At 43.7% G+C, this 16,365-nt stretch overlaps 2 protein-coding genes across 3 annotated transcripts; both read left to right on the top strand.

Annotated features, from left to right (window-relative positions):
* Positions 1 to 49: 49 nt before the first annotated feature.
* Positions 50 to 4,115, top strand: LOC308310553 (THAP domain-containing protein 5-like). Of its 2 annotated transcripts, none has more exons than XM_080756940.1 (3): positions 50 to 172; positions 1,445 to 1,640; positions 2,244 to 4,115. In XM_080756940.1, exons 1-3 carry the CDS (start codon positions 84 to 86, stop codon positions 2,994 to 2,996), a joined length of 1,038 nt encoding a protein of 345 aa, XP_080613066.1. In that variant the 5' UTR covers positions 50 to 83; the 3' UTR covers positions 2,997 to 4,115. The 2 variants fall into 2 exon arrangements, with proteins under 2 accessions (XP_080613066.1, XP_080613065.1); XM_080756939.1 differs by having other exon boundaries at positions 1,445 to 1,634; positions 2,235 to 4,115.
* Positions 4,116 to 4,671: 556 nt separating this feature from the next.
* Positions 4,672 to 15,749, top strand: LOC308311281 (calcium-independent phospholipase A2-gamma-like). Its single transcript, XM_080757935.1, has 10 exons — positions 4,672 to 4,809; positions 6,605 to 7,789; positions 8,243 to 8,392; positions 8,870 to 9,021; positions 9,345 to 9,439; positions 10,882 to 11,053; positions 11,426 to 11,483; positions 12,328 to 12,522; positions 13,412 to 13,607; positions 13,993 to 15,749. Exons 2-10 carry the CDS (start codon positions 6,800 to 6,802, stop codon positions 14,265 to 14,267), a joined length of 2,283 nt encoding a protein of 760 aa, XP_080614061.1. The 5' UTR covers positions 4,672 to 4,809; positions 6,605 to 6,799; the 3' UTR covers positions 14,268 to 15,749.
* Positions 15,750 to 16,365: the final 616 nt, after the last annotated feature.

The raw sequence follows: 16,365 nt of genomic DNA on the forward strand, positions 1-16,365 counted from the left end.
CGAGTGTATATTTATTTTGTGAAAATGATTTTATCCCATAGGCTGTGTTGTTGTAGGCTACTGTAGTGTGATGGTTTACAGAGATGCCTCGGTACTGTGCAGTGAAAGTTTGTAGAAATCGTGGTGGGTCTTATGCTGCTTCTAAACAAGAAAGGAGGATCAGCTTTTATCCGTATGTTCCTCTTCTTTTCTTTTCTCTTCCTCTGTTCTGTACTGTGTTCATGTTTTATTCAGAGATGTCGACCTACTCTGTAACAAGCTAGCTGACATATTTAATCGATTCTGACATTTTTAAATGTCAGAATAGATCAAATACATCTACGAGAGTCTAAAATCTTAGGCTTGTTTACAGTACATCCATCCGTATGTCTGTCAATCTGTCTTCGTATGTCTATACTGCCTTATAGTTTCCACTATTTGTCTGCTGGTGTAATTAAGAAACATTTTTGGAAGAAACATATTAGACACTTAACAGAACTTTTAATGTTTCGAGGAAATGTCCTATGTCTATATGTCCCATTTTTCTTTGTGTGTAATATTATCAGGAAAGTATAGTGCCTCGAGTATTTGATACTCTTTGCTCGATCCATATCCAAACATATCTTCATATAAATGGTCCTCACTAATGCCGAAGGCAAGATGGATCCGTCCGGTATGTCATATTCCATCCTAATTGGCTAACATTGGCTTTCAAAGTTTGCAGGATTGGCCCATTTTGAACAAAAAGCCTCAAATCATGAACGCAGCATGCAATTTATGTGAAATCTTTCACGCACTTTTCTACTAGGCTGAGGAATATATCCCACCTTTTTCACATTGGCCTGTTATAGCGCCATCAACAGGTGGATTTTTGCCAAATACATTTTTGGAACAAAATGCCTCAAATCATCAAAGGCATAAGAAATGGCACCCTTTTCAAATTGGCCTATTATAGCGCCACCAGGAGGCCACAACCTGACCTGGACTGGTGGAGACCAGTTTGGTCTGTGTCTCAGAGGAGGGCTCTGAACAGTTCAGGAATGGACCTGCCTACCAGTGACACCATGCATCAGGTCAGTCAGATCAGGCAGGTTTAAACCTTTTAGTTTGTATAACAATAAAATGGGTTTGAAATTTGCTTTGAAATGACTAAACCTGCCTACCGATGATGACACCGGTAGGCAGGTTTCTACTGTCCACAGCCTGACAGCCCTCCTCTGAGACACGGCACCCTGAGTAGACAGAAATGGTACCATCTAAAGCCCAAACCACACCAGTTGCCACTCCTTGCAACAAAAGCGTTTTAAGGTCAACCACACCAAGGAGTTGCAACTCGTGTGGTTTGGGCTTAATAATGAGCATTATTGAGGACCATTTGTATATAAAGATAGGTTGAAAATGGGCAAAGTGGTGCTTTAACAGTTAAACTGGTCTTTATTTTTCGACTCATATACTTGTCTTACAGGTTCCCCTTACAAGATAACGGCAGGCTACAGAAATGGGTGGATAACATGAAGCGAGATCATGAGTGGGCACCGAGTCGACACCAGTTCCTGTGCAGCGAGCACTTCACGGAAGACTGCTTCAACATCCGCTGGGGCATTCGCTACCTGAGGAACACAGCCATCCCCACCATTTTCCCTTCTGTCCAACATGTAAGTGTCATTTAGGACAGTCACGATAATAACATTTCACTTGACGATTAATTTCATACAAATAAGTGCGATTTTGATTGATTGAATACTTTATTAGACAGAAATACAAAGAGCACGGGCTACAGTCATATGCTTTAGGGGGGGGGGGGGTAAACCCCCCAAAGGTCCTGAGAATAATTTATTATTTTATATTATTTATTATTATTATTGTGGGGTTGCTGCAAGCGACACCACTGTAATGTCTTAAGACCAAAAGTTTGGCACACCTACTGGTGATACGGGTCACTCCACACTGACAATTTCGTAAAGCAGTGTTTCAGCGTCTTGTTTAAGGTCACTTCGACACTAACTCTGGGGGTGTCCGGGATCGAACTGGGAACCTTCTGGTTCCCGAGCGGCCGCTCTACGCCTGAGCCACTGCTTACGATATTTTGTTAAATTAAAACAAGACTAAAACATTTTACATAAAATATGACTAAAAGTAATGGGAATTTCATTCAAAAGACTGTGACTTAAACTTCATCAAAAGTTACTGTCGAAATTAACACTGGCTAGATTAGAACAACACTCACAGAATGCATTCTCTTCATTGTTCTTCAGGAAGTTGAGACAAAGAACCAGAGGCCTAGACCCAGGGCATGTGGTACCGACACTGAGCTGAGTATGTCCCATTCCGCTCCCAATAAGAGGCCACTCATTTTGACCAGGAAGACCAAAGCAACCACATGGACCACCGTTGGCTGTAGCACCATCTGTGAAGACAAAGACAGACAGACAGAGCCCAAAGGTCTACTTGAACTGCCGCTGGCCTCAGGTACGAACACAAACCATGTGCGTCTTGATGAACGTCTAGTGCCAGAGCCTCTGAGTGCTGTGCATGAAGTTCACGGTGACAGCCACTCGTCCTGTCTCAGCCTGTGCCGAGGTGAGTCGCTCCTCCCTCAAGAGGCCGCAGACTCCGTGGTGAGCGTGGTGTGCCGCGAGTTGCTCTGCCCGGTCTCAGACGGCACAGAGAGGGCTCTGGGGACGTCTTTTAGTTTTGTTCCCGTGGACGGCGAGCCAGTCAAAGAAAAGCCAAGCGAGTCAGTAGACCGCGTATCGGCAGACAGGTGGCCCGGCGAGCCGGAGCACGTCTCTGTGTACGAGCACTCGTACTGCAGGGCAGACACGGACAGAGAGCAGCTCTGGGGTAAGATTTTGAACTTGCATGGCAAGATCCTGGAGCTGGACCACCGGGAGGAGACAGCTGTGGCCAAGATCCGGGCTCTGGAGAGCGAGATCGTCTACCTGAAGAGGGACAGTGCTGTGTTTATAGAAAAGCAGAACATTTTAGAAGATTGTATATCTTCCATATTGCTCTGACATTGCAATTACTCTTATGCACTGTTGAATGAAAGGACCACTTGGTGTTTTCTAGTTTCAGTATTACCTCTGCCAAGGATGTAATGTTTTCACCACTACAGGTCTGTCTGTCTGATATCTTGAGCAGTTACAAACGGATTAGCACAAACATAGGTGGAAAGGCTTAAGGCTGATCACGGGCCAAGGAAAAACTGATTAAGTTCACCATCAGTTGTCACACAAATAACAGTTTTTGAATGAACGTGAATGCAATTAAAATTTCTATTTGCTATTGAGACACAATCACATTAGTAAAAATCCTGTTGTCTTGTGCATTTCCACATTCCACTTACACAATTTAGCACAAACTGGAATCATTATACACTAGAGTGGTGCCCGTTAGGCACTGGCCGATGCAAGTTGGAAATTGATTTATTGAAAGATTTATTAACAGATTGGAGAATTACAGTACATTTCAAGCACAACTAAATACAAAACTGTTAACGACACCATAAAGCATTACACTTGTTTACAATAGGGTCCACCATGTTCAATTCATCATAAAAAATTGCATGTAACGATGGAAGTTGGAGATTACGCCTATGCAATACCCGTTGTACCCGCGTCAGAGTACTTGTTCCGCCCATCTGTCTGTGTCCCTTTTTATGCCCATATTTGGAGATTTCTGTATCTGTCTCTCTGTGTCCTTTATTCCTATATATATCTGTGTCAGGCATGCCCAAATATGGAGTGTTGTGATGTCAGAACAGGCCAGCTCCATATATGGACAGTGGGCAGGGGCCCTATCCAGAGCACCGGCAGCGGGTCCGACCAACTCGACACCGGGCACTGCACTCCCTGTGGGGGCGTGGAACGTGTGTCGAATTTGAAGTCGGTGGGGCGAACGGTTCTAGTGCATTACAGACTTACACAGGTACAGACGGAGACATGGTGCATTTATAGTTACATAGAATACATACATACCTCTAGGAAGTGTGCCGTTTTCTACAGCATTCAATGAGCATTCAGCATTGTAATTATAATTTCCTAAATCACTTTCCTAAATCACTGTCAATGTATCTCCACAAGATGGCACTACATGACTATCTTTTCAAACACAAATGGAGACATTGGGCTTTAATGCTGTCACATCTCTACTTTTTAGCTATGTATTTTTGTATGAATGTAATTTATGATCTTAATATTAAGCCATTAAAACAATTAAACCATTACTGTTGTGTTTACAGTATACAGGGAAACACCGTCCATTATATTGTTGCTGTCAAGCAGAAATCTAATTCCATATTTTTAACTTATGTTTTTCTTTCTTTCTTTTTTCCCCAATGAAATATACATGGCCTATTTTGTGATACTACAGTGTCACACAAAAAGTAGCAAAAATAGCCGATCTACAAGCTCAAACATGTCTTATCGCAATGAGCTTTGAGGTTGAAGATTGGCAAATGATTTCTATATTTTTATTTGAATAATGAAAAGTAACCTGACAGCAACAGTATGTAATATAATGTACAGTAATTTGTCTTGTCTTTTTGATTGATTGAATGCTTCATACACACACACACACGCACGCACACACACACACACACACACACACACACACACACACACGTACGTGACCAATGATGTTTCATTCCAAATCTCGTTCCTTCTCCGAGAGAATCTCTTTGTCCGAGATCTAGAATGGCGATGGTATAACGTCACATCCTCTGTATTTCCTGTTATCATTTTGGGTACAACAAGACAACATCTATGACAACAACCCACAGCAGCTTTGAATGAGACTGACAGTGTAATAGATGCATACTTTATTACGGTAAGAGATGACAGCATTCTTTATTATTTAGTCAATTGCGTGAATGGTTATATGATATATACCATTAATGCTAGGCTAGTTAGGAACTTAAGAGTCCGTTTGTGAACGGGGCAGCTTGTTCAGCTAGAATCAGTAGACTTAGTGGCTAGTGCTACACACGACGGTGTCGCTTCGCTTGTCATTTTTTTGGGTGACCGATCGGATCAGAAGTCCACGACGGCTCGCACCGCAGCCTTGCTCTCGATCACGTCCCGCAGCCACTTCTCTCGGAACCGGCTCCTCCCCGCCGTGTGCACCAGCCGGTTGGACTCCACCACGAAGCGCACCTCCACGGGCACGGCCCGGGCTCTGGCCCGCTGGGAGACCTTGATTGATTGATTACTTCATTAGACATAATTTCAATTTGTACAGTCCTTTTGGCATTTGGGCTAAAACCAAGGATTACACAAAGAAGTACAGGGAAGTGGGAACTTGTTTCCTTTGTGGTCCCGGTAACAGCCCAGGATAGGGGGGCACTGGAGATCTGGGCACCTCGATGTAAAATTGGCTATTTTGTAATAAATGATTAGACCATGCTTAAAATATTCGACAATTTATATGGTCTAATATTTCTACAATTACTACAAAACGTGTATATTAATATCCAGTCATTGTCCACGGGAGAAGTTAGCTCTGGTCCATAGCTCTAATGCGTTGCATAGAGCTATATGGACCATAGCTAGGGAGAAGTATCAGTTTGTGTTTACCTCCACGACGAAGTGGACGCAGGCGGTCGCCTCGGGGACGGGTGTCCGGCTCGTCGGCACGCTACATCGGAGGCGGTAGTGGTGCAGGCTACGGTGCTGGTCCGGCTCCTCGGTGGTCCGGAGGAAGTCGAGGCCGGACAGCCATGAGCCCCGCCTGTCCCTGTCCGGACCCCGCACTGCTGCCTCCCAGTCCCAGCAGGTCCGGACGTACTCCTCGATCTGCTCCTTGCCCAGGTCGACTGTGAAGACACCGCACGCGGCCCAGGAGATGTTTTTTGTCACCTCGCCGCCGACGTTTTCTGGGTCGGAGTTAGGTTCGTTTCTTTCGGTGACATGGCGTTGAGCTCGTTGCAGCACTGTGCTCACCAGCTCCTCTGCGCCCGAACTCAGGTTCGACGGGGGTCGATCATCATCTTCTTCCATTGACATCGTCGTCTCCGTTTTTTTGGGTTGACAATTGTATTAACAGTTTGTAGAATGGGTACAGTTCAATGAAAGTATACAGGTCGTCAATACAAAATCTGCTAAGAGGATAAAACCAGAAAAAGCACTATGACTTGTTTACATAGATAAGGGTCCTCCAGGAGTCTGATTAAAACTATTTTGACGGTAGAATAATAACTGCATTTTATCTTCTTTAGTAGATGGGTGTAGAGATACCGGTATTAAGTTTTTAAAGGTTATATGTTTTTATAGCAGGTCTTCAAGAGGAAGTCGTGTGTTGTTTGAGAGGTTGCCAGTGGCGACCATTCAAGTAGTGTGTTTGGCCTGAGGTAGTGGTTCTGAGGTGACACACTGTCACAGAGCCCTCTGTCGGGCGGCTCGGGCCCAGGATAAAGTATTGCATTTGATGTAACAAAATCATTCACAGAATTAAGACGTTTTTGGAAGGATTTTGACAAATCTTGAATTCAATACAATCACTTGATGATGATAATAATAAGTATAGCTTCAAGCAGCAAGTAAGCCCAAAAAGAAAAAAGTATGCAATATACACAATGAGCTATGGGCTAGCGCCTCCTTGAGATTAATACTTTTTTCTGTTGCAGATCTAATAAGGAGTGATCCACAACTTAAGTGGAAACCAATTGGATTGGAACTACTATATCCTATGGCAGGGTGGGTGTCAGACTCAGAATGGCACATTACTTCACACAACCACCACAAGCCCAGACGCTAAAGGCCTGAGTTCGCCCACACATTCTTCAATCTGCAACTGGTGTTCCATGTGAGGAAGCCAACGCATGTATCGGATCTGGACCACGCTGGACAGCGTCACCAAGGCGGTCGGCAGCACGGACCTCTTCGCCAAGATCTCCCGCCTCAAGCCCAGTGGTGCTGTGGCAGGTGCCAGCTGTGTGAAAAAACCTCCGGAGCTTCCGGTCAAAGCGGAGCCTGTAACCACAAGCGAAATGGCTCTGACGACAACATCAGCCGCTGCTGCCAGTGAAACCACCACCAAACCTCCAGAAGAAGAGCAGAAGGGTGCGATGGAAGCAGAGGCAGAGGAGCCATCACCGCAGGTCACAGAGAAGCCTTTCGTTGTCGCCAGGACGCCCAAACCTAGCTTAGTGTCGGCGGCGAATGCGTCTACTGCAAGCTCTTCCAACATGGCGAAACAAACTCTGCAGCTGTTCCACCCGGCAGCTCTGTCTGCCAACATGGACGAGACCTACAGTGCGCTGGCCCAACATGTTAACAATCACTTCAACATCGGTCCACAGACACAGCGGGATGACGACAACTACAGGCTGCAGCAGTGCAGCGCAGAGAAAAGCCCCGCTGATGAGCCTGTCCTTAATCAAGGCCCTCCCGCTACAGAGCACGTCCCTGTATTGGTACCCGTTGCGGAGGCCAAGTCTGTGGAAACCACTACTACCTCTGTTGCTCTCACTCCCCCTACACCTGGAAACACGAACCCTCCCATAATGATGCCTTCTCCCGATTCTCCGGTGACAGACACTGTCCCCATGCCCGTTACCCCCCCGAAGAAAGGCTTTTCCCACTACCTCTCCGACCCACGGCCCAGTGTCCAAGCCTTTGTCGGAAGCTATATCTCGCCACTGGTCCCCAAGTTCAGGGGGGATTCTAAGAGTGCCATCGCAGAGAAGGACAAACCACCATTGCCTGCCTTGGAAGGATCTCGGTTGGCCAAGGCCGTGACAAAGACGGATAGCGAGGAAAAGAAAGCAGAGGACAAGGCCAATAAACTGCTGCTGTCTCAAAGAGAGAAGGTACTGTATAGTCCAGATGGGCAAAAGACTTAGTGGTTCTCAACCTGTGGGTTGGGACTCCCAGGGGGGTCCTCACGTGACAGTGAAGTGATAATTTAAAGACTTACCTATTAATACCTATTTAATACCTCCAAAAACAAATAAGTGAAAGACCATTACTGCATCAATCAAAAGTATTAAACAGTATTAAAAGTATAAACAACAAACTATACTAGAAAAACTGGTCAAACATTAGCCAAATTTTCAAATAATATTTGAAAGAGGCAAAAATAGCTGACAAGCTTCTCGCCTCAACAGGTGCTTGTCAGGGTGGGGGGTTTCAAATATGATTATTTTGGGGGGGTCATGGCCTGAAAACGTTGTGAACCACTGGGCATAGCTGTGTTTTAGTTTTAACAATCTGCATATTAGTGACACTCATGTGTACCATATATGGTATATTCCTCACCCCAGATCATAGCCAGAGTGAGTGTAGACAACAGGACCAGAGCTCTGGTGAAGGGCCTGCAGAGAGTCACTGACATCAAGCTCCTCACCAGCAGAGTGGATGAACTTGGCTACCATCTCTTGGAGTTCCCAGAGACTCGAGGAGTTGCCATCAAGGTTAGTGTGTGTCTGTTCTCATCAATACTCCTACATGCTAAATGCCTAATATACGCTGCCGCACAACGGTGTCGCTTACCAACAAGAACTGATCTTCAATATGCAACACGATGCATGATGGATTATAAATGGATTAATTACTTAATTTGTCAGACTGCCATGTAAAATGTCTGCACCTTGAGCACGGAATGTAATCACTTCACACGAGTCTGATTTTTGAATTTTTGCGAGACGTTTTTGCTTACATGCCCAAAATGAGGACACCAGGTTTCAAGTGTATTACCAAGTTTAAAAAACATCTATAATAATAAAATAACTACATTGTATCGATCCATTTGGAACACAGGCAAAGAGTAAGTGTAACAGGTTTGGACATACATGGTTTCCATCGGATGCCGATGATAGTGCTTGTTAAAGACTTTCTGATCCTTCCTTTTGCCTGGTCCTACCTGTCACATTATCCTCACCTATCCCCAGGAGAACGTGCTGCCCTGCCTACTGCGTCTCAGGCAGGCCAGGGATCCTCCACTGCAGGATGCCGTGAGAGAAGCTCTGGCCCTGGTGGGCTACAACGACCCTGTCAAAGGCAGGGGGATACGGGTGCTGGCTATAGACGGAGGAGGAACAAGGTACAACTCCAATGCTTCATATTGTCGGGCAGAAACCTCTTATCTCCATATTTAAACTTTTCATTTTATGCCCTACTACTTGATCATACGTATTACTACAGTCAGTAGTAGAGTGTCACATAAAAGTATCTATACAAACACAATTGGCCAATTTTCAGGGAGGGAAGCCGGGCAGGGACGGTGATATTTGTCACTGCACATACTCCTACTGGCAGTGTTGGACGGGAAGAGTAGGACAGAGGCTCTTCGGTCAGGATTTAGAGGGCTTTTTAGAATCGGCCTCAGTCCAAAATGGGTTAATCTGTGTTGGATTTTGGTTGCAGAGGACTGGTGGCCCTGCAGACTCTCCATAAGCTGCAGACACTGACTGGGAAGCCCATCTACCAGCTGTTTGACTACATCTGTGGCGTCAGCACAGGTATGGCAGTTGTTTGATTTATCAGCCCTCTAAGATTGACTCCATATTGATTGAAGGCAAAAGAAGAATGGAATCCACTTTAGTCAGGCACCCTGTCGGGTGTTCATTCTGTCAAACTGATGCTGCTGAGCAAGAGCAGTGTGCAGGACTTTTGTTTGTCACATTGCGCCGCATAGTGAACTTGTAGATCGGCAATTGTCATTGTGTGACATTAATTTACTAAACAACATAAGAATGCCTTCCAGTCCCTCCATGGAGTTGATTCATTCAATGACTCATTTAAAAAAATAAATGTAAAATTACCCCACAGACCTGTTGTGTTAAAGTTATAGGCCCTCATTTCTTCATTAATTTAATATACAACAAAATATATTAGTGAACGAAAACCTGAACCCGCATGTGAACCATATGAATTAAATAACAATTAAATAGGCGCACACACACGCTGCTGTTTTAGGTGCATCTCCTCCCTCCTGTCCTGTCTGTCGCTACACCGTGACAATGCACGTTTATGATAATCTATTTAGATTGCCTCGCGAGTCGCTGCAGTGGCTGTCAATTATATGAATGTGCTGCCTAAACCAGCTTCATGTACATGGCACTGGTGGGCTGGCTGGGTTAGCCTATCTCTGATGCGGTCCCCTCGACTCCCCTGCACTTGCGCTGGCTGGCACGCCGGCACGGCACATTTGGCATTCGAGCGACGTAATTAAGTGTCTGGTTTATCCTTAATTAAAAGGACGAGACGTAACGCGAGAAAGACATGGCTGTTTGCAGTAGCCATACCCATTGGTTGGTAGACTTGACTATAGCTGCTGCATAGCCTCGCTCCCAGGCTTACTTTTCTGCGAAAAGAAGAGCTATAGGCAGCTGCAGCTATGCAAATGCCTCTCGATCCATGTCATGAAAGTTAACTATTGTAGGAGTGGGTGGGGGGGGGGGGGGGGGGTACCGGTATGCGCTCATGCAAAACACTGTTTCAATGGCTTATATGACTTGCAACATTGTTTTTAATTGCGCGATTTTAATTGCTTGCACACTTGGAAACATCCTACCAATTTCATATGACATGCCTTTACAATTTTTATTTTTTCACATGTATTATTAGTTTTATACATTTTAGGAGTGAAAACATATGTTTAGATGCCTGTGACAGCATGTCAGCAGTTCAGACAATGCTGCTCCGCTTGTGTACGACAGAAAAACAGCCGAGGACAAAGCGTACGACAGCTCCCGACCAGACGTGACTTTTTGTCCTACTCAAGTTCAATTTCAAGCTTTGGCGGAAATGGTAAATGCCGAAAATTTCGGCGTGCACCCATATTTTGGCGTACGCACGGTTGATAAATGAGGGCCATAGTGTGAATAGAATGCCCAACCCTTCATTCGTCTAATCATGTCTTCTACAGCTTACACTCTGTCTGTGTCTCTGTCTCTCTCAGGTGCTATCCTGGCCTTCATGCTGGGAGTGTTTCAGATCCCCCTGGATGAGTGTGAGGAGATGTACATGAAGTTGGGCACGGACGTCTTCAAACAGAACGTCATTGTGGGAACGATGAAGATGGGCTGGAACCACGCCTTCTACAACAGCGAAATCTGGGAGAACCTCCTCAAGTTAGTCTGCCCTACCCTGTCTTTCTTGTTGTCAGTCCCTCCATTCTTCATTTCTTTCTGTGACTCACTCCCGCTGTAATGTTTTACCATGCATGTCCTACCTTTTTTAGCTAACCTGCCTTTGTTCTTCCTTCCTTTTGTAAATAACAAAATAGATTGTCCAGGAAACGAAATATCTGAGCCAAACTGAACTAAAACTAACTAGCTAAATCAGACAGTGCAACGCTGTGCATTTGATAGCCTTTTAATAATGCAGTTGTGTGATTCAACTCTTTCTACATCCTGCCTTCACTCCTTATTCCCATCCATATATTGGAAACGGCTCTACTAATTTGTGGTGAAATAAAATCAGTTTGAACTTTTCTTTCCCAGGGAGAGACTGGGTGAGAGGCTTATGGTTGAGAGTGCCCGCGATCCAAGGTGTCCTAAAGTAAGTCCTAGCATAAATATATGATGCATGCATATATAATTTAATGTCTTTATCTCTAATTTATATATATTGTTTCCCATGTAATCATGTAATCACCACTACCTGCACACACAGACAGATAGCATAGTTACTTAGGTCTTACTGAAAGAGTTGGAATACTCTTTGATCTCACTCGATGCAACACAATCATTATTTACTTGTTACTTACGTAGGCATTCTTCTTGTTCATGTTAGATCTGAGTCTGAGTCCGAATCAACTGCAAGTTGGTTATACATGTTGAATATTAGCAAATTGTCATTTATACAGATGCAAAGTGCATTATAAATGGTGCATTTATATAGCTCCTTTATCCAAGGCGCTTTACAGAGATTGTGCATTACATTCACACACCAATGGCGGTGGAAACCATGCAAGGCACCAACCAGCACATCAGGAGCAATTAGGGGTTCAGTGTCTTGCTCAAGGACACTTTGACACTAACTCTGGGGGAGCCTGGGTTCGAACTGGCAACCTCTTCTGGACAAAGGTTACCAACTATTGAGAGCAAAACGGCTTGTTTCTGTAACGGCACATATCCTCAGGCAGTGAGGGCCCTTAACTCCCCGTTATCAGTTCAGAACATTAACCAAACTTTTCATTTTAATGCACCAGTCACTTGTGTTTTATTTATTTGAAGTATCTTATATATATATTTATATATTATAATTATATTCTTATATATGTTTTTACACACTGTTGTATAGCTATTTCTATTCAAATCAGTGTCATTCTTGAGTCTAGTCTTCATAACGAACTGTGGCCCTTCATGTTCCTCTGATGTACCTTGCCACATCTTATCACCAGGTGTCGGCAGTGAGCACCCTAGTGAACAGGGGTCTTCCTCTGAAAGCCTATGTGTTCAGGAACTACAGGCTGCTGCCGGGGGTGAGATCCCACTACCTGGGAGACTGCAACCACAAGATGTGGGAGGCCATTAGGGCGTCGTCTGCTGCCCCTGGTTACTTCCAGGAGTTTGTGCTGGGGAAAGACCTCCACCAGGTAGGAGATTATATCCACATATTGTAGGTAACTCTGAGAGTGTACAAAATGTAACCAAATGGATGCTTACAGGTCCATTTGTACACATCCATAAGGGTCCTGTTTAGTTTCCATTTGTACACTTGTAATATTTCAATGTCAAATTTCTGTTCACCTTCTCACTGTGTCAATCAGTGGTTGTTATATACACTATAATCATTGATGCATAGAGATCAAAATGGAATTGGAAAGTCTTTTCTCTACACAGGATAGTTTCACAAATTAGAATCCCTGGTACAGCAATTGGTCATCAATGGGTGATAGTCAAGTGACCTTTCAAACTGTCCTCTTAGCTTGACACTTACAAATATCTGTGTCAGTCGCTCTGGATGAATGTCATTTAGACAACAACTAAAATGTACCGGACAAGTGCCTCTGGCATGGCTTTCTCATGGCTGAGAAAGTGTTCAGAAAATGGCAGTAGTCCAAACTAACATGGTGCCAACGAGGTCAGGCCTCTGATGTCTGACAAAACCATCTGCCAATGCAGAGCATGTCTGCTCTGGAAGCTCACCCTAGCCTGGATGGATCATACAGCTCTGTGCCCACTTGTTCCATGATGTAATAAGTTAAGTGAATTGCCGTTGGATGACTTTCACAGCAGCCATCTTTAAAAAGAGTTGACATAAAAGTAACGGAAGCACTCATGTCATCTGTTTCATTATATGGCATGTAAAGCGTTGCATGTAAATACATTTATTGTTTGCAGTTTAAGTTTTGTTTTGGTCTGAATGTTCTAAGGTATGCGCAGTTATCCTTTTGTTACGTTCACTGTGTTCCCTGTAAACGGAGACATTAATAACATCCTTTTGTTTCTCTCTCTCGTGTCCTTAACCTTCTTCCCCTCCAGGACGGAGGTCTACTGATCAACAACCCCACTGCGTTGGCCATCCACGAGTGCAAGTGTCTGTGGCCCAATACTCCCGTGCAGTGTGTGGTGTCTCTGGGAACGGGGCGCCACGAGACGGCCGGCAAGAACAGTGTCACCTACACCAGCCTGAAGACCAAGCTCACCAATGTCATCAGCAGTGCTACCGACACTGAAGGTGATGCCTGGTTTATACTCCACTGAATGGCAGTGACAGTGTATACAAACTATACATTCAGCTTTACCTGCATGTTTAATCATCCTGATAGGAGTTATTTCTCTACCAGCGTCCAGCGTGACGACAATTATCCCGCTTATTAAATGGTGCTCTGAGCCTTTGATTTGACAGTGGTCTGTTATTTAGTCCATCTGTATTATATAATATAACTGCTCCCTGACATCTTTCAATAGAACATTGGTAACGCTAAAAAGTTATTATGCCTTTTATAAACATTTATAAAACAAAAGTATTTGAGAAAGACAGAAAATCTATTATACACCAACTCGATCCAACCTATGTCCGTTCACTGTTCACCCCACACATACCCCCACCCCCTCCTCAGAGGTGCACATCATGCTGGATGCCCTGCTGCCCCCCGACACCTACTTCCGCTTCAACCCCTACATGAGCGAGGAGGTGCCACTGGACGAGAGTCGGCCGGAGCGCCTCAACTACCTGAAGGGCGAGGGCGATCGCTACCTGGAGCGCAACGAGGACAAGCTGCGGATGGCGGCCAGCGTGCTGAGCCAGGAGAAGAGTGCCATCCAGCGGTTGGCCGAGTGGGCCAAGCTCAAGGCCGAAATGTACGAGGGCCTCCCCTTCTCTTCCAAGCTGTAGCTCCTCCTCCTCTGCAAAAGGCCCAGCCCACTCGAACCTGACCTCACGCTACAGTCTTAAAAGAGATGAAAGCTATTTTAATGATGAAAAAAGAAAATCAAACGATGATGGCATCGTGTTCCTGTTTAGTGCAGCTATCTTTAGAAAGAGGTACCTATGGGCCATGGACACAGGGGCCAAAGGATAAATAGGGTGGGCCAGAGTCTATTGGTACCTACAGTAAGTTCTCTCTTTACTAAGTCAGAAACTAAGCTTTCTCCATGCAGCTTGAAGTAACAGTGATGGGTTAAAAATGAGACTAACATTATGTATTTCAATAGGGTATAAATAATGTGATGAGACTCACAACTGAAGATAATATTTGCACAATTGCAAATGACCAAAATTCCAGGTTTTTACTTTTTTTAAACACTGACTTCTTGCTGATCGATGCACCATCTAAGCCGTATTAAGTACATGAATATATGTATTCATATGTACCGTTATATGTATTCTGGAATGTGTCCACCAGTCTACAGCAAAATTGTAGATGAATTTGTGGCTGATTGCTGAGTTTTTTTTCTCTTCCTAACACTTTTGAAGGTGAACAACTATAATTACAGCATCTAAAACTATTCTTAAAATCAAATACCGGTAGTTTGTTAGTTAACTAACTAAAATTAAATAGATTAATGAATCTATAATGACTGAATTTGTGAATGCACTGCTCTTGGGGCAAGAGGTGACCTGCTCCCCTGGTTTTTATTTGTCTCTGTAAAGAACTATGCCCTGGACCATGAAAGGGTGTCCATGAAAGGTGCATTATGGGGAATATCAGGAACTAATTTAATTATGATAACTGTAATTATTTGTAAATAACATAATGACATAGGACCTGTCTTTTTAGTGCATAAAGCAGACGGGGATGTAGCCATCATCAGATTGTATCATAACAATGACTGACTACTACTGTATTAATAATTTGTGCACTGTAAAATATAAAGGACAAAGTTTTCATTCCCAAATATATATGTATATACTGTATATAAATTGCGGGGGGACAAAGACAAGAGATCCCTTTGTTTTAGAAATGCACTTGTTTTGTAAGCAATTCTCATAAAGGGACACTATCAAATATTCCAAATAGTAAATCACATATCGTTGCTGTCTGGAAGAAATCTTTTGTAAATGCCCAACCTCATCATACTACAGTGTCTCACAAAAGTAGTAAAAATTTCCCATTTACAAGCTCACTATGTGGGCTTGTACTGTAGATCTGCTATTTTTGATTATTTTTTAAGTCTCCACCTGATGGCGATAAAATGGTTGTAATCAATAATGAACTAAAATGCAGAGAAATGTGTGATAGTGTCCCTTTCTTAGATAACTTACATCTTAAGCAATTATGCGATGCAATTTTGTCCGGGTAGCTCAGTCTGTAGCATCGGGGAACGCGGGCGTTTTGTTTTCCAAGAAAAATTTAAAAAAAACCTGGGCGAACGAGCCAGGTAATCTGGTCTAGGAGTTTTTCCATGAAACTTATTCAATCACATACTGATCATCTCTCAGTCATCATTGTAAATTATTTAAGTAATACAAGATCAGAAATGTAAATTATGTAAGTAAATATTCTAAATATCAGAGGATATGAATAGTTTAACTGTAGGCTACTTAATATGCTAGAGTTTAAACACTTGAACCCCAGCATCCATATTTTGAGGGGAACATTTAGCCAAAAAGATTGCCGAATTACAAGCTTTACAACACGTAAGCTTGTAGTTGCTTTTTCCTTTAAGCTTGTAGATGGATCATTTTGGCAGAGCGATTTGGTGTAGACAGAAAAAACCCACCAAGTACAGAGACAACTCTGGTACAGTTGACGATCGTCTAGAGTGTTTAAGTGGTCATAACTACCAATAAACACTGACAAAAGCACAGGCTGTTAAGGACGATGCTTGCCTGACATAACAGCATGTGCTAGTTCGTGTCCTCATGATACATTATAGACTTATTTTATGTATATTTTTGCGGAATTGCTACCGCGTGGAAGTCTTTGCACTACCCCTGAGCATGCACAACTCACTCAGTCCTCAACATTAGTCGCATAATGTACACTTTT

The sequence above is a fragment of the Protomyctophum bolini genome, assembly GCF_963924005.1.
Source record: "Protomyctophum bolini genome assembly, chromosome: 23".
Taxonomy (NCBI): domain Eukaryota; kingdom Metazoa; phylum Chordata; class Actinopteri; order Myctophiformes; family Myctophidae; genus Protomyctophum; species Protomyctophum bolini.